The sequence below is a fragment of the Nestor notabilis genome, unplaced genomic scaffold (assembly GCF_000696875.1).
Source record: "Nestor notabilis isolate BGI_N333 unplaced genomic scaffold, ASM69687v1 scaffold8073, whole genome shotgun sequence".
NCBI lineage: Eukaryota > Metazoa > Chordata > Aves > Psittaciformes > Psittacidae > Nestor > Nestor notabilis.
Window position 1 is genome coordinate 42231 of NW_009921420.1, and position 18973 is coordinate 61203.

Here is an 18973-nt window from a genome sequence, read left to right on the forward strand (position 1 = left end):
TGTGTCACAGCCAGAACTGGATCTCTCTTTCATATAAGCCTGCCTTTTAACAGATACTACTTCTTTCTCCAGTTCATGTTAGTAGAAGTGATGGAATTCCATCCTTGGGGCAAAACTAGTTTTAGAGAAACATACACTGTTTGCCAGTAAGCTGCAATGTCACAGGTCGCAGAATCATCAACCTTTCTTGACTGCAACAGCAACCCATTTTGCAAAAACTCTGTAGCACACAGAAATAGTCCCCTTGCCTCCCCCAAAACCAAACAAGCAAGGGAAGGTGCTCTTCAGAAAGCAAACGTGGTAGGCATTACAGCGAAAGGTGAGTTAAGAACATCTCCATTCAACACGTGTCCTGTCTTCTTTTGTGCAACCCAGGTGAACCAGAAATGCAAGAAAAGAACAATGTAAGATGTTGTTCTCTGTTCATTCTGAAGTATTACGGGGGTCTGAAAATACTGATGTTATTTCACAGGCTAAGTGAAACAGTAAGTGTGAAAGTGTAACCTGAAGTCATCAGTAAATGTGAGGTGGTATTTCAGGGACAATTAAAGAGGCTGATGAAGAAGCGTGTAGGTAAAATGTTTTCCTTTTATTTCTCACAGGAAATGAGCCAAATGAACACGTTTTGTGCAGAAGAGCCACAAGAGGATGCAGCACTCCTCCTGTAGGGGGCCACCCCTATGATGAAGCCACAAAGATCCAAGAGTGAACCTGACAAAATCGTCTCTTCCTTTGTTCCATTACCCTTAAAGAGATATGGGCATTGAAAATTAGCATCACACAGAGTTTCACAGCACTGTGCAAATCATTCCACCTTCCCTATGTACACAGAAGGGTTTGTACTTTCTTCTAACCAAATATCTTACCATTTCCTGTGCTGTTACAGCAATGGCTTTAGAGTATTTCACCACAGTGGTCTGATAATCAACAAATGTTCCCTTGGGATCTGGAGGCGTACCTTCATCCAGCTGCAAGAAAGAGGGAAAAATATGGCAGAAATAGTAAGGTCATAACTAAAAGCAGGCTTTACACTTAACGATGCAATTGTATTATATATTCATATTTATAATCTCCTGTCTCTCAAAATATGGAAGTGAAGACAGTGCACCAGGGTGCATGGTGAAGCTCAGACAAGACTGTAGCCAATGTTACAAGCACAGAAGATGCAGAGGATTTACACTGCAGAGTTTTTGAGTGCAGAAGTCAACTTCTCACGCAGGTCAAACCACCTGTAGTGGCTATGTAGGAAGGGACGTGCAACAGTTAGAAATGAAAATGTTCCTGCAAGAAGGTGCTGTAAGATCCTTTGCACTTTTAACGTGCAATAGGAAAGGCCAATTATTTGGATCAAACTCGTTTATAGTTTGCAACTATACATTTTCAGTAGAATACTTTACAAGGCATAGCAGAGCACTTCAGGCTTTGACATCTTCCTCTGAAAGTAGTCTGCTTCAAGGTTGCCCTGCTTATCATTTAGGAGACTAACATGAAAGAGAAGTAAGAAAAGGAAGCAAAAATAAGAGGCCAGTTGACCTAAGACTGCTCTTGAATATCAGCACATTACCAAATAAAAACATGTTATATTAATCCTACTGACAGGTACTGTGCAGGTTGTTAACGCGAGCACCAAACCCCACACATCCATCTGATTTTACATCTGCAAAGTCAAAGAATCTTGAGGTTTCCTGTCACAGCATGTCAGCCACCAACCATCACTGCTGTCAAGAAACAGCAGCTCTTCCAAATCCCTGCAATGCGGATTGGCCGTCAATGGGAAAAATGAAAAGGGGGTCTGGATTTCTATACTCACCTTGCTCATTGCCTCTGCTATCGAGTCCACCATACCTCCAACCATGCCTACTTCACTTGCAGCTTCATTTAAGGTAACCATGATGTCATCCACAGCCTCTTTCATCAGCTGAGCAGCCTCAGTGATTGCATCATGAGTATGGGACGCCTGGAAGAGAGAAAAAGGAGAAAACGGTGATCATCTGAGACAATTCTGTGCATTATCAAAGTGTGACTCAACAGTGCAATTAATGAAGACAGTACAATAACAGCTCTGAAACAACAGAGCAACAAAGATAAAGGGAGACAGAAGTAGCACTAGACCATGACTCAGTGTACTTCCATACCCCACCCCAAATGTTCAGAAAGGACCCATATAGACATATGAACAACAACACAAAATGCCTGCCATAAAAAGGAAGACAAAAATAGTGCAGTGAAATAACATGTCTAAAAAAGTCTGTAACAAAAACCATATGGACTTATTCCACAACAAAGGGTTTTCTAAAGCAGTAAAAGGAAACAGACACCAAACCCCCAAAACATCCATCTTTGATCACAACCTACTTATGGGACCTGCTTGGATACTCGTGAAAAACTCAAAGAAGAAGGAAAAAAGCCCTAACCAAATCCTAAAACAAATGTAAAGAAGAGAGCAATAAAACCAGGAGGGAGCAGAGCATCCCTCAGAGAAAGACACAGGAAGAATGCCTGAGCTGAAAGCATCGGTGGTGGGTTTCTCTAGCAGTGCATAGACATTTGCTGTCAGACCCAGACTTTGTGCCTTGTGAAGACGATGCGCACATGACTGCAATCCTGTCTTCCAGAAATGCGCCTGCTTGCCACTGGGAGATGTCACAAGAGCTGTCAATGGCATTTGTCACTGCAAACGTGTCCCTGTGCCAGGCAGTAGGTGGCTGCTGCTTTGTGTGATGCGCATGCTCTCTCCCCGCAGCCACCCACCCTCTCCAATAATCCCTTCATTACACACGGCAAACGTACCTTGGGGTTTCCTCCCCCTTCTTTGGCAGCGTACAGCATCTGTAAGGCAGATTCTGCCAGTGTCTTGCTCTGGTCCAACACGGTCATCTGTTGCTGATGATCCAGTGTTTTGGATGCCATGCCAACCGCGGCTAAAACCAAGGGTTCGAAGTAACTTGCCAGCTGCATTACCTAAGAAAGCCAGAACAGCCACAGGAAGCCATTAACCCCGTTTCTGAGGTGTAACCCTGTTCCCTGATTAACCACCGGGCCATGGGTTAGCTAAAGGAGCACACTGTCCTAGTGGATCTGCACTGCACAGCATTTACTTTGTTTTATGTGCCAGCATGACTGCGTCTCCTCTCACCTTCACATCCCTCAATGAAGCCACGTGTCTCCTCCCTCAGCTGCACACAGTCCCTCTTGCTCAGATGAAATCCTTGTCAAAATATGAGCCACATGCTCAAGGAAAGTGCTGTGGACTTCGGTCAACATTTGCCTAACAAGCAGGAGGAATGTGCCTCCCTAACTACCTGCATCTTTGCAATCACGATTTGTTGTTCACCTCAAAGGGCCAGGGAAACTGAGAATCAAAACTGCAAATAGTTGATAGTATGAAATATTTTATGGTTATCCAAAGGTAAACTGAGTTACTGGAGTCCTGGAGACAGGAGGACCTATACATACACACAGCTACTAGTTCCAACAGCCAGAGGGAGGGAGACCTGTAACACAGCACTCTGCCCTTCCACCCTTGCTTTTCCCTTCCCTTTCTTCATTTTTCCTTTGGCTACAAACACGTTCCTCACCAAAAACCTCAATTAAAGTATCTTTCCTATAATACAGGACCCAAAACATAAACAGGTTTATTTAGTCTCAGCTCCAACTATTTGGAAATCCTTGGTTTTTCCTCCTCCCACATGCTTTCTTCTGGTCTTTAATAGGAAATGACAAAGCTGCTAAATCATGGTCTTGTCCTAACATCCAGTTGTCTGAGACTTCAAATACCTTTGCAGTGGTGGGTCAGTACCTTGTGCCCAAGCTGAGCTGCCTCTCCCCGAGCTGCAGTAGCTATGGGATCAATGAGATGGCCAATTTCCTGGACGACTGATGTCAGTTGCTCCTGTAGAGCCTAATATAAAGAGAAATTGTCAGTTACTATTACAGCTGTTCTTTTATCAAGTTATACCATATCCTAACAACCACCCTCAGACCAACCAACATACTCAGAACACTGTTCAAATGACTCACTACAGTCAGATGCAAAAATCCATGCTGTCAGCTCAATACTTGCTCATTTCTTCTCCTTTGCCCTGTTTCAACAAGAACCCTGAGATAAGCCTGCCCCTCTTTAAATCCATAATGGCAAGAGAAACCAGCAGGAGCTCCAATTTACATACACACAGCACAGGAGCAAAAAGCTCTGCTGTAGACTTTGAAGCTAACAGGAGAAATTCACTGGTAAGAAAGACAAAGGCAAAATACAACATCTCTGAGCGACAGAGATGAGGTCTGACCTCATGACTACCATCTGCGGGACAGGAGCAAACCAAAAAGCATGTTAGTGGGCTTGTTGAGACATAAGTACTGGCTGCTAATTCAGTGACACTTAATGTCCTGGCAGTCACTTGGTAGCTCACTCTCTTGAAAGGCAAGAGAAGAGAGATAGTATTTGGTCACTTTGTTATGTTCCATTTGCTCTATAAGTAACTGCCATTTTCAGTAACTTTATTTCAATCTGACAGGGTGTCCAGGATGACTTCATCACTGGAATAGAAAAGAACTGTAACTATGAGGGATTTCCTGTAGTAACTTCTTTTGTACAGCTTCATTTAGTCCGAGATGTTTCTAGTATGCAGCATTACAGCCCAAGAAACCACTGGAATACAGGAATAGACATGTAATGTCAGGAAGCAATAGTACAGAAAGACACAAAATACCAAGATGAGAATCTATCACGAGCCGCTGACTCTTTGTAGGCAGTCTGGCACACTGGCCCTTCCTCAATGAGCTTAAGGCTGAAATAGGACAGTATTGACCTACATTACCTTGGCGGGCAGTACAGGAAGCTTTTTCGTGATACCCTATCTACACCAACTTCAGATCTCACTTATTTAATGACAAAACAGGCATTAAGAAAAATGACATGGACATCACGGGACTTCTACTAATAGGTCAGTTTCAGAAACATCCCAACTTCCACACAGCAAGGCAGCAGAGAAACACTATCAGTTGGTCATACCAGCACAGGAAGTCAGAGAAATACATGGCTGGTGGTTAAAATCACTGCTTTCACCCCTACTTTTGCCTGGTGACTCTGGTGTCTTCCCAGAACTGACGTCATTTGTCCAGCATGTGATTTTGCCTAGAAACATTCCAGTAAGAATACTTCTCCCTTCACTGGCAGCAGACTGCCGAGTGCTCCGCTCCAGATCTTCAAATGGCATGAAGAGCAGCAGGGCAAGCCGGGCTGCTCAGCGCTACTCCATCTGTTCCTGTGCCACCTCCCGTACCTCAACCGAGATGTCGTCCCTGGTGGCCAGACTCTGACTGACAGCTGCAAGGGAGGCTTGCTCAATGTCTCTGATGCATTTGTTGATCCCATCAATGGAGAAGTCACATTCCCGCTGGCCTGGGGCCTTGTCTCTGGAAGACAGAGAGAGTAACGTGAGCACGGTGGGGAGGAGGCAGGCTCTTCGGGAATGCACACCAGTGTACTTCTTTACCTGACAACATGTGAGGCACATGGGAGGACAGCACCAGGGTAAAAGTTAGCTTTGTCCTACCTATGGGATTCTGATACATGTACAAAGTACTCTGCATGCTTTCATACACACACACGGCTCCTCTCCATGATTACACAGGAAAAACATTGCTGCTTCAGAAGAAATGAGCTCGGGTGGTCCATAATGAAGGTCACCATGAAAATGCAAAAGACACTGGGAAAAAACAGTCATGATTCTGTACAGTGCAATTGACTGTCTGAGGAAAGAACTCCTGAAGTATTAGGTGTTATGTTCAGTCCCAGGTTTCTTTTAACCAAGGTTAGTTCCCGAGTACTTTGTCCTGACATGCAGTTTGCTATTTTCAGCACAAAACTGTAAAGACTCCTTGGTTCACTGCTTTCAGACCATTTCGATTTAATCAGTATTAAGAGGTTAAGCATAGAACTACGCTTTAAAATTGTCATTAAGAAAGGGACAGACGGGTTTAGGCCAAAAAATGAACACCATTCACTTCTTGCTACAGCAATCTATGCTGCAGAGTGCTGAAGTCATCAATTATGAGCAAACACCCAGTGTAACTGGGGAGATACTGTGCATGCCAAAGTAAGTAATTCACATTAGTGAAGAATACCACAGTTCTACTGGCCATGTAGTATTATTCTTTATGAGCAGCTACTCAATTATTACTACATTCTTGTTATTACAAAAGACATACCTGATAGAGGTGATAAGACTCTTGATAGAGTCTGAGACAGTATGGGAATGCCCAGCTAGTACAGACCATGTAGGAGGGTCTTTTGGATTGATAGCCAGAGAACGAGCAGTTTTGATCAATAAAGATGAGCTCTCCAACATTGTTTTAGCAGAAACTAGAATTGGTTCCTGTGCTCGTGATCCCTGTGGTCAGAAAGGTACAAGAACACAACGTTTAAGTAATTATTTGAATTCATTCACACTTTCTGCTACTAAAAATCTGTTTAATTAACAGCATTAAAATGGCATAATGTCTTTTATCATACTATTATATTCACAGATAGCCAACATGGAATAAGGACCAAAATCATCGCAGTCCAACTGTTTTCTCTATGCCATACTTAAGAAACACTTTGCAAGTTTAGAAGGGCACATTCGTAGTTACAGAGGATGGGGTGAGAGAATACAGAAAGTTCTTCTTCCCAGAAAAGCTGCTTCTTGTTATCATGACCATGTCATTTTTGGAAGGGCAAACCCCAGTGACACCCCTTCAATCCTTTTCAGAACTAACTAGGTTCCATTTGTTAAAGCTGCTCTTAAGGGAAAAAATGATATTTATTACTTTATCATATGGAATAACCCAGCTACCAGAGTCCCCCATACTGTGTATCACTTCAGTAAGAGCAGACTGGCAGCATTTACTGTAGCCCAACTGCTTTTATCCTACTGGTGCAAAATTCCACGTCAGAGGTTAAGGAAAAGACAGCAGAATGCCCCAGGAACACCCAGAAATGCAGAGAGACATTTTGGGGCCAGGTCTTTACACTCGCTTCCTATCTCCTAGCACACGAACTAATTCAACGTTTTCAACTTTTGGAGGGTGGAAGTGCCACCTCCTGCCTTACCTCAGTGCTGATCTGTGCTGGTATGCTGACGAATTCTGGATTTGAGGCAAATGCTGTCAGGTTTTCTACAGCCTCTATCAAAGGTGCAGTAGCAACTCTGCACTTGTTGCGGTTCTCTTCAGAGAAATCACCATCCAGAGCCTGGAAATCAAATCATGATAGAGTTCTGTTTGAACAGGTTTCTTTGCAAAACTGAAGGAAGATGGTTTAATTCTTCTAGTTTAAACTGTTGCGTGTTTATGACAGTGGAAAGTTTTTCCACAAACAAGGTTGATGCAAAGAACACAATCATTTAAGTGTGTGTTTCTTTCTTTAGCTGGTATTAACCCTAAACTTAAAACTGCTGCTTTGCTTCACAGGACTTTCTGTCTATCACAGCACTCAGGTGACCCACCAATTGTGTCTCAGCACCTCATGCTCCAAAGGGTGGAAGTGGCTAACAAGGTGGTTCTTTCCTGTGAACTCATTTATTTTATTTTTATAACTAATAATTTATTGCTCTCATTTTCACAAGGCAACTACCTTTTTAATCATCTCATAGGAAAGATTTCAATATGAAGGACCTTCTGTGTAACCTAACAAAACTTTCCAGTCCTAAGACCATAACTATTTTCAAAGACTTTCAGTAGCAGATCAGCTACTGGCTTCACACAGGAGTTTAGAACCGTGAGACCTCTACAGCTTAACAAGTATTATTTCTGCTTGCATGAGGAAATACTACCTCCTGCCAAATTGCAGGAAGGTATCTGGAATAGAAAAGATTACTATTAACAGGAGACTATTCAAGAACAGCAACACAAAGAGCTTCTGTTTGGTTCCCAGCATTATTTGTTTCTTTATTTTTCTCTGATAAATATGGTAAAGCTGCCAGAAATACCTTCACAAGCCTACAGATAGTAGGCAACGTGACACTAAAGACCTTCACATTCAGTTATTTGCAAATTATTCTCACAGTACAAGCTTGTTGACCACATCCAAACAGAGATGTCTCATCTGGATGGGGCAGCTGCCTCTTGTAATATTAATATCACCCAAGTATATCAGTATTCTTTCCATCTTGACTACAGCACAGTTATACCACTGAACTTGTTTCCCAATTCAGGTCTTCAAAACATAACTAATGATTCTTAAACCATACATATCACAGAAGGCAAAAAGGTAATTCTAACTGGCTTCAACAGGAAAAAAAGAAAGAAAAGAAATAAGCACACAAAGGGAGAAGGCAGCACAATTATTCTGCTGTATTTGTACCTTGATAGTTTTCACCAGGTTAGCAGTGCTGTTTGCAACTTCCTTGGCAGACTGCACGAAGTGTCTCTTGGCAACAGGATTTGCTGTCTTTGATGAAGCAATGCGACAAGCATTGCACAAAGCAGAAGTGTGTTTGGCCACAATTGTGGCAGCTGATAGTACCTGTAAAAATAGAGATGGCACAAAACACACCGATTGTCAAAGGAGCATGACAGTTACTATGCTCAGGTCTGCAAAGTCACAGTTCAAAGCCACGCAACAGTTTCAAACCGCAACTCTTTCGCTTGGTCACAGCTGAAGCAAAGCCACGTGTCCTAACAATGATGGTATTGCTGCAATCCACTGGAATCACCTGTGAGGGGCTGCTTGCTGGATCTACCAAGTTCTGGCAGGCCATTTGAATTGCTTGATTGGCTCTGGCGAATTGAATTGGGTCAACTAGACCCTGCTGACCAGCCTGACTGTTTGGATCTGAGATGCCAACCAGGTAAGCAGCCTAGAAATGGAGAAAGGAAGAAAACAATCCTAAGAAACAATGCTAAATCCATCTTGGTTCTGTGATAAGCTTGCACATGGTGGTCTGAGATTATCCAGAAATCATACCAGCAAGTACTATCACCACTTTCTTAGTAATAAATCCCCATAATACTCTGAAACTGAGAAAACTTACCCTTACACTTGTGAATTTATTTAGTCACTAAAACAGTCAAGAAAACTGTCCCCTGTTTAAGCAGCTGGTATCTCTGGAAACATTATCTTTCACTTGCACAGCCAGTGGAAAAAGTTTAACGGTCACAAGCATCAGCAAATTATTTACTGGATTAGCTACAGTGAAGATAGTGAGGGTTTTCATCAATTCTGAGCACGAAATCAATTCATAGCAAATGCACTACTGCTGAGCATAGGACCCATCAAGTCTGCAGTTACGGGTCTCGCTGCAGCTCAAGATGTCTGATGGCCAAACTTACTTCCTCAATTAAATAGAAGTTTCATGCCTCTCAACAAGGAAGAACTGCCTGAACTATCTAAACCATTTTTGAAGATTTCCTGATCAATTTCCATTACAGATAGAATTATCTGTTACATTGGTATGCCAGGGTTAGACATGCAGGAGATTAAGTGCACACTGCGATATTCCATATGCAGGGAAATCAAGATATGGTTTGCAGATGCAGAGCACAAATCTCAACACCCAAATCCTTCACTGAAGAAGCTGTACCAGCTCTTAAGACTTAAGTCACCCAGTTATGAGATCAGTGAAACCAGTGACCAGTTCCAGACTCTGATTTGTTGTAGTAGCTGAAGAATTTTGGTTATTCTGAGAACGTCTGAACAGCTGAAACAGGTTGCTTATCATTAAAAATGGCTGAAATCAGTAGTGCTCCTTAACTAAATCAAACTTGATTCATTCATTTTAACTGTGGGTGTTTTTTGTGCGCTTCACTATGATGTAACAGTTCAGAGCTTGAGCTGCAAACATGAATTCCATATGCTGCAGCTTTGACATTTGCTTTCTCCTCAGAAAAGTTTCCTTCTTGATGTCAATTTCCTTCCTTATAAAATATGCACATTATTGCACTCGGCTGCTTCAGCAGCATACAGCAGTGTACGCCCGATCTCTGTGGATCTACACACAGCATGCCATGCACTACAAGGTCATCATTTGTTTGGCCACAAGGACAAGAATCTCCCATTTATGCACCCACAACATGAGCTTGCTTAAAACAAGAACATAAACTTGCTTTACAAACTTCAGAAGCTTACCTGAGCTGCTGCCTCTGTGAGGCCACAGAGAGCCTTGGATGCTACTCCAACACATTCTCCAAAGACTAAGAGATCCCCAGTTTTGGCATTCTGGGAAATCCCTGCCATTGATTCTCCAAGAACCTGTTAAATTAAAAACCAAAGTTACCTTCCCAGTACACTTCCCTGTCACTCAAAAGCAAGTGATTCCTGGCCTTGAGCCAGTTCTGGCCCACAAGCCTCTCTCGTCCAGCTAGCAGCAATTTTAGCTAGTTAATGACTTCACTGAAACAGGCCCATTGCTGTGTGTGCCATGCTGGACAAGGCACACAGATCAACACTGAATACACATTAACTCCCACAGTGTCTCCCCCTGAATTCAGTTTATTTTCTTTTAAAATTCCAAATAAGGTCTGGCTGCAGTAGAGCATTAGCTGCAAGATAACGTGTACATCTATTAGGCTTGCTCTTTTTCTTTTAGAGAAGGAAGGATCTGAGACGATTCCAACACATCAAATAATAAGAACATCAAACGCAAAGCTTCAAAAGAAGATGTATAGCATGGGATGTTTAAAAATAACTTCTGAGATTTCACACAGATTTTCTGACGAGCTGGAATATCTGGACTGCTCAGACACTTCCCTAAGCTATTTTGCACAGAACAATACAATGGCTTTTCATTGCCAGGCCTCCCATTTGTGCTTTGGGCTGTTCTACCATAGCTGCAGTTGAAATATATCGTGAAAGTATGACATGCTGTCTAATGCACAAGAGAGGAAGGGAGAACGTGGTAAACTTCAACAGCACTGCGTAGCAGTCACTTCATTAAAAATTTCTTACCACAACAATATGCCTTTTAAGTGACCAAAACCTGAATTTACCTGTAAGAGACTTGTTTCAGGCTCAGTTTTATCAAGGGATGCAGCATATACTGTAGCCATAAACACTGTGTTGTGTTTCTAATATGCTTGATATGCACGTGGAAACTTCAGATTATCAAAATGCACTTTACAATGGCACAGAGGTGGGAAAAGGAAATTACCTTCGAGTTTTCCATTACACCCTCAATACAGTCAAAATACGACAGGTCGCTCACAGGTTCATTGGGGTTATCCAGCATTCCCTTAACTGTCTGAAATAATGAATGAAACTCTGATTATTGACAGAGCCTGAAAACCAGGCAATGAATTGGGGAAATAAAGGGAAAAAGGAAGAACTTAATAATTCTAAAGAGAAATTGGAAGTTAAGACTGCTTTCCCCAAAGTTTGGGAGGTTCCTTGGCTCACTTCGATGTGAGCCCTCCAGTCTGGTTTCAGGACTACGTGGCTTTGCCTCAGTTTCCCTTTTCTTTGAGATTCATCTAGTTCCATACACCCAGACTCCTCTCACTAACTGTCCTTCTCAGGTAAGTGTTTCCTGAAGTTCTAGATGCTACAGCAGCTTTGAAACGTAGTAATACCTCCAGTTCTCTGAGAGCATTATCACATTCCTTCTGCCCGGGAGCTTGCTGGGTGCACAGTGTGATGAGCTGGTTTATACTCTCAGTTACGGCTCTAGGGAGAGTAGAAGGAAAAAAGGTATACTTTAAAATTAAGCCATTCCTCTTATTAGGGCTTTGTTTCATTAACTGTACACGGCATAAGGATTTGGAACTTTAATATTCTACTACACCTTTTCTTTCCAGTGTTTGGGGATAACTGCATGTTAAAAAGCTCACCTGGAGACCTCCTCTTTAACAAGCTACGGAAGAGCAAAGAACATTCTCACCAAGACATTTGATAGCGATGCACACTTGAAAATCTATCCCTTCAGTGCAAACAATTGAGAAGTTAGTCCAGAAGAAACAGAGGCTTCATCTCACAGCAACAAGTGTATTGGGTGTCTGTGGCAAGGTTTTGACTGCAGGGAGGCCTCTGTGAGAAGAGGCCAAGGGCTGCTCCATGCAGCTGGGTGCAGACACTCCAACAGACCTACCGCAGGACACAGCTGAGCCCAGCAGCCAAAGCCAGGGCCACCTCTGGGAAAACATGGGTTAGAAAGAGCAGAACACCACCTGGAAGCAGGCCAGCACACGCACTAGCAGCATGGCTCAACTTCACTGCTAAAAGGTACTTTAGCACTTCTCCAGGTCTGGCATTAACTGAATCATTTCTCAACTGCACCCCATGAGTCTTAAAAGACACAGAAATAAGTGGCAAGTACGTCAAAACCTGTTTGAATGTAACATAATCACATATACCCTTTGCTAACAAAGTCCTGTGCCTTGTCTGACATACTGTGTTATACACACACAATCCTGCTGTGTATTTCTATAGCCTGTTATCAAGTTGGGTTTTTTCTCTTTCACTAAGCATTGACATTCTGAGGTTTAAATCCACACAGAACAAGATATTTTTGCATTATGTTTCTATGGGAGTTCACAGTTCCAGCACTCTTGAACACAGGCTGAGACATACAATATAGTCACTATTCATGTTTCTGATGAACGTTCTGATATTGAGCAACATTCATCATAACTATATTCATTTTAGACTAAAGGCTAACACGGAAAGCAGCTTCTACAAGAAAAGGCTTTGCAGGAGGAAGTTGAAGTATGCCATTCATTGTCATTAATGAAAGATAATTTCTCTGGCTAGGCATGTTGTCCCCAGTTTGCAAAAGCTTAGCTTACATTGTGACATTATAGTGGAATGCAGGTGGTTTTGTGTTGTATGTCATGGCCAATTAGAAACTGAGTGAAAGGGGAGAGCACGGAGGATATGCTTTCTTCTGGCTTGAAAACTCTGCATGGCATTCGGGCTATTTTCTCTTTAAGAAAATTGGCACTTCATAACATGTTGGTTATACCAAATAACATGATTACCTAAGACGGATGGCATCACACTGGTACAAAAGGAAACAGAATGAGCTTATTACACATACACCAGGTTTTATGTTTATTTCCAGAGCAAAAAGAAAGAGAAGAAGTAAAAATACTTGACCTTGACCATGTCATAGGAGGGAAGGAGAACCAAGCCCTGGCAAGCTTGTCACAATCAGGCATGGAGGATTTGAGAAGGGAAATCTGGTGTCCCCTTAGCCTCTTACACACAAACTGAGAACTGTTCCACTATTGACTTTTTATGGTTCTCTGATGTCTAGTCGTACGCAGTCATGCAGACACACATCCAGAGGCGAACAGCACAGCAGAACAGAACGGCTAAAGGCCCTAAATGGCTTGTCTCCCTTTTTGATTATGTGCTTCTACAAAGGGAATACCAGCCCGGCAGAAACTAACAACTAACTGAGCTTCACCGGGGACACTAACTTCCTCTGTGCCCCAAGCAGGAATAAGCAGAAATGCTCCAAGCCTAAAGCAGAAATCTGTAGCAGCCTGATACTGCAGCAGTAACAAAAGCTCATACAACTCCACTTTCGAGCAGCATGCCTTGGATTACCTACAGTCTTCCTAGAAGCTATTTATTTATGGGGTGACAAGATGGATATCAGAATTTATTTATCTATTTAACAAATATGACAAATAAATCAGCATAACCCCTTTAACAAGTCCTTTATTAAAGGAGTTTAAACAGCCTGATACTGCAGCAGTAACAAAAGCTCATACAACTCCACTTTCGAGCAGCATGCCTTGGATTACCTACAGTCTTCCTAGAAGCTATTTATTTATGGGGTGACAAGATGGATATCAGAATTTATTTATCTATTTAACAAATATGACAAATAAATCAGCATAACCCCTTTAACAAGTCCTTTATTAAAGGAGTTTAAATTAAAGTTATTGCTATTAGAAAGGGATGACTACAAGGTCCAGGACAAATATCAACTACATTATCCCTAAAGAAGGAACACTTACATCACCCCTCAGCTGATCTTTGTAGTTTAAACATTTTGAAGACAATATTAATCACATCCTCACGATCTCAGGCGTTCATCTGATTTACATTGGCATTTCTAGGTGTGATGTCTATCTGTCCTTCAGTTTGAGCATTGCATTTACAAACTTAGATAACTGAATAAAAACTTAATTTGGAAAATAATTGTGAAAAACATTTGACAAAGTGGAGGAGAGGACATTATCCAGACCAACACTGAAATGCAGTGTTATTTTTCACACAAACACAGAGCACCCTGACTGAGGAACAGAGTCCAAAAGATGAAATTCAGGTCAAGGTTGACAGAATACTTTATATCTTCCATCAAACAAACAAAGCATCTAACCCTAGCGAGTGTTCTTGAACACACTGTTAGGGATAGGTAGCTAGTGTAGTCACACATACACACTGTTAGTGATAGGTAGCCACAACGTGACTGTTAAGCACATTCTATATAAGAACCTTATTAAATTCAATTTATTTTCTTTGTTAGCAATTGGGAGGCTTACTGTTAGCTACTGCCTTGTCAGAACACAGACAGTAAAAACCCCAGTAGGTAAAACACATCAGTCCCTTTCAAAAACCAGGCCAACTTTTCAACTGCTAGTTCTTATTTCTATCAAAGGTAACAAGTTATGCCAGTTAAGGCACTATTCCAAAATAAGCAGTTTTCCTCCGGCCTACTTTCATTTAAATAGAACTGCAGGTTCCAACCACTCAGCTGTCAATAGCAGAAGAATATATAAACCCATTACAAATATCAAAGAGAAAACAAATATATTAGGAAACCCAAAGCAAGCAACACATCCTTACCTTGCTGCTGCTGCTAAGAGGTTCTTGGCATTAGGAGCTCCAGGATCAACAGACAGAGACTTGGCAGCTAGTAACAGCTTGCTGGAAGCCATAGAGATGCTCTTGAGGTTACCTATTACTTGAATCTGGTCCTCTTTAGTCTGGAAAGCCACAGCAGCATAATATTAGGTGCAGAGTTTGCAATCAAGACAGTGTGCCAAAAGCACATTTAGAAACGCAGCTTGTTCATCCAGCTGAAACCATGGGCATGCAGGGGACCACGTTCAAGAGGAGGACATGGACCAAAGCCTCTGCACCCAGACAGGTGCCTCTAGCTTCACTTACATTACAGAAGCAGCAGCCCATACAACAACCAGCTTGGTTTCTAACAATGGCAGTATTCACAAATGAGCAACGGAGAAACTTTACTACTTGTTGAACAATGCTTTTGTTGTCAAGACTCTCATGTGTCTCTGCCTGGCACAGAGATATGTGGATCTGCCTGATCCACATTATTCACTCACTGTAGATTCTCTGCATTCTAGCATCCTCTGCAACCAACCCTCGGGCCCTCTAGCATCTAACTGTGATTACTCACACAAAAAGATCCCTCCAGATAGTCCTCTATCCCAAGAAATGACATTTCTACAAGCCTAATTTGGTAAACATTCTGACTTGGATGTTCTATTACTTATTTAAGGCACTGCTTGAAAAGGAGAACCTGCATATACATACAATTACAGAGAAGGGCTGCATTACCACAACAAATAGCTGTGACTAGATTCTTCTGTCAGTGCTCAGAAGTGAATCTTTCTAACAGTCTGTTCAGGGTTTCCTGTAAAGAGGTGGTATATTACTTGGCTGATGTGAATAGCTTTCACTCAATATTTACATTCTTTGCTTCCTCCTTACCCCAGCATTTTGCTGAGCATTCAAAATACCTGTATGGCTTCTGTTCAGGCCAAATAACTGGGCAAAGACAGAAGGCATTCTCTTTTGAAAGATCAGCCATTCATAGCTAAGATGGTTATCATCCCCCAGGTCAGCAGGGTAAGCAAATCCACAAGGGCCACAAGGACAGCAGCAGCTGGAATTCTCTTTTCAAACTGCTATTTGCGGTATCATTTCTACTTTTGCCTTCATTGAATTGCCTCAAACAAAACATACCAAAAGCCAGTGAAGCCTGTGGCTATAAAGATAGTCACCTACGTGACTCCTATTCAGTTTCAGAGAATCAGCTGATATTTGGTGCCTGCCTAACTTCTTGGATCTGAAAATAGAATAATTAAGTTTCGATGCAGAGTAATAAGCAGTTATTGTCCAATCTCTCTACTCAGCTTTATCTACAGAGCATCTGTTCTAAGGAGACACTTCATAAGTGACTTCAAAGGACTTTCTGGCTAGTTTTCTTTTGGTGAGAATTTCTTAGGTTTGCAAGTTCCTCCTATTAATTAGGGCAAAACAGTCTGCAGACTCTTCGCTGCAAGTCCTCCCAGCTCTCTTGGTACATGACCCTTTTTTATATGCTGACATTTGTTAAGCTAAATCATCTCCAAATGACCAATTAGTGTAATTCAGTACACTTGAACCCAGTAAGATAAAATGAAGGAGCTAACTCCAACTTCAAATGAGTATTTAGACTACTAGGAATAAGCTAGGAATAATACGTGACAACATTCCTTATTGTTACCGAGTTCATCAGGATAGAACTCTGCCAGATTTAAATCACTAAGAAGTCCAAGTACTTGCTGTCAGATCCATAGCAGCATGCACTATAGAGCAATATAAATGCATCTTTCCTCCCTCTACTTAAAGCACTTGAAAATTAGCAAAGAAAGATACTGAATTTTGAATAGTGTTCACATAAATTATGCTCCATGGTAGTTTTACCAAAATAGAAGCAACACTTCCTTTGTACCTTGAGACATACAGCTCAAATTAGTTAAAGAGCCCAAATTACACAAAGGAGCACAAAGTCACATTTCTTATTGGGCACAGGAACAAACACCAGTATCCTGTGTAAAACTTTAGTCTGGATAACCAGTTACAGATGATAGCTTCATAACAAACATCACCCATCATATCTGCACAGGTTCACACTAGCACACTGTCCTGTGCTACTAGATAACCAAGATACTTCACTGCAAGACAGTATGCCCAAGATAACCCTTGGTCTCAATCAGCAAGATAAAACTCACCTGTGCTTGGCCAGCCATTTCAATACCAGCATCCAGGAATTCATCAAAATCATCACTGAATTTTCCAGAGGCTGCGGCCAGTTCCCCACTTTGGCCCCGTGTCGCATGAACAACTTCTCCTGCTGACTGATTCAGGTCTGCTGCTGCCTGGTTCAGTTCACTCTGAGCTTCTTGAAATGACTTTGAACTTGGAGGTAGCTGTAAGAGACCAAGTGCTGTATTTTATTATCTGTCACATCACATCAGCCCTTCACAACTGGAAAGCCCAACACAATTCAAGAACACCAAATGTAATACAGTAGTGAGTCTCATATACAAGCTAAAATGAAATACTGCAACTGGACTGCTAATGATTCAGTTCCGAGTGCGGAACAGTCCAACTACAGGACACCTTATCAACCAGAATCTATACAACCGTAGTCCTAATGTTTCTTTCAGGGGACTGACAAGTACCTAATGTGCCTTTCAAGGGGCAGATAATGATAGTTATTTTATGATTCAAGTATGAAATTCCAAGTGATGAACTCGGTGGCAGAAGTTGGAGCATTTGGTCTCCAAGTCGTCATTCACTGCCACAAACAAGCTTTCCAGAACACCATACAAGTATTGGCAGCTCTTCAGAATGACTCTAAACTCCTGACTTGGTTTTACCAAAACCTGCACAAACACATCAAAATATAATCCTTCCTTCATTCACAGGGCAGCAGGATCACTGGTAGGTGCAGAAAAAAAAGCTGTTCAAATCATATAACCTTCTGGCGAATTACCCGCGCACAAAGGGGCTTTTTTTGACTTGGATGCAGTTAAACAGAAATACAACAATTCTTCTCCTTGTACAAAATGACCTTAACGTGCACCAAACATCTGCTGGTTGACCACAACACTCCTTTAGACTGAACTCATCACTTTTAGGTGGGAGATGGATTCTCATTTTCTAATTGTCATATTCTTCAAAATGTCAAGTCACAGCTGGCATTTTGAAAAAACCAAACTAATGGTGATCCATGACATGGACTTTAATACTGCCTTCCCAAGCCACAGCCATATTTCACCTTTCCCATACACTATAAGAACACCATTTCAGCCAAGGTAGCAGCTACTTTAAGTTGCACAAACTTGAGCAAAATTTGTATTATGTATACTTAGGGCACATGTACTAAATGAGAATCTGACACAGATCTGCCTTACAGTTCTCTGAAATTTATTTCTATGTTACAAGACATCTCACCGAATCAACAAGGAGCTTCTTGCTGGATTCCCCAATACTCTTCAAGGCCACATCCACATCCTTTTGGCCAGGCAGACAATTCACGCAGTTATTCAAGGAGTGGGACACTGCTTTTGCCACCTACAGTACGAGTAAACATATCCACGCTGAGAAAGGCTTAAGTGATCATTTGTTGAGGAGGAGGCACATTCTGTAGCCAGCAGTTCCAACATTCTGACTTTAACAAGACCCTTTGAGGCTTGTAACTCTCTTGGTTTGCTCACCTGTAGTGCAGCAATAGTCATTATTTATGGTCACCCATTTGATAGGATAGTGTTGGCAGGGCAGCTCCACAACTGCTCCTGGCACCTGGGATAAAGGCTGCAGCACCACAGGTAAGGGACTGCCCCTGAAGTTAACCATATACTAATTGCAGAAGTCCTTTGCATGCTACTTTTTTTAAAGTCCTGATTAAAAGAACAGTCTCCTCTACCAAAATCTTTTAAATACAGGCCAATTACAGAACTTCTCAAACAAGTGAAAAAGAACCTGTTACTCCTTGAAGTCTTCAAAAGCAGCAGTGCTACTTGTCTAGAAAATGGGCATTCACTTTTTGAACGTAAAACAAATACAGGTACTTCATTTGATAATGATTTAACAGTTGTTTCATTTTTGCAGTCAAGCAGCCTACTCAAACATGCTCTGGGTAAAAGCACTTCACCGCATCTTTGTACACATTTATTTTTGTAAGAAGATGACTGTAACGTCACACTTCAAACCACCTGCACTGTTCAACATAAGCACAATGTCACTATC

At 41.8% G+C, this 18973-nt stretch overlaps 1 protein-coding gene across 1 annotated transcript in view; it reads right to left on the minus strand.

Annotated features, from left to right (window-relative positions):
* The window catches only part of TLN2 (talin 2), a gene marked incomplete at its 5' end in the record, with an annotated part of 77248 nt that overhangs the window by 31960 nt on the left and 26315 nt on the right, over positions 1 to 18973 (minus strand). The window contains 15 exons of the mRNA XM_010011135.1: positions 867 to 968; positions 1811 to 1957; positions 2791 to 2961; positions 3800 to 3901; positions 5283 to 5415; positions 6211 to 6392; positions 7094 to 7234; positions 8345 to 8506; positions 8697 to 8840; positions 10109 to 10231; positions 11130 to 11219; positions 11548 to 11641; positions 14774 to 14913; positions 16951 to 17148; positions 18179 to 18298. Of these exons, the coding sequence (XP_010009437.1) occupies positions 867 to 968; positions 1811 to 1957; positions 2791 to 2961; positions 3800 to 3901; positions 5283 to 5415; positions 6211 to 6392; positions 7094 to 7234; positions 8345 to 8506; positions 8697 to 8840; positions 10109 to 10231; positions 11130 to 11219; positions 11548 to 11641; positions 14774 to 14913; positions 16951 to 17148; positions 18179 to 18298 (2049 nt within the window). The remainder of the gene's footprint in view (positions 1 to 866; positions 969 to 1810; positions 1958 to 2790; positions 2962 to 3799; positions 3902 to 5282; positions 5416 to 6210; positions 6393 to 7093; positions 7235 to 8344; positions 8507 to 8696; positions 8841 to 10108; positions 10232 to 11129; positions 11220 to 11547; positions 11642 to 14773; positions 14914 to 16950; positions 17149 to 18178; positions 18299 to 18973) is intronic.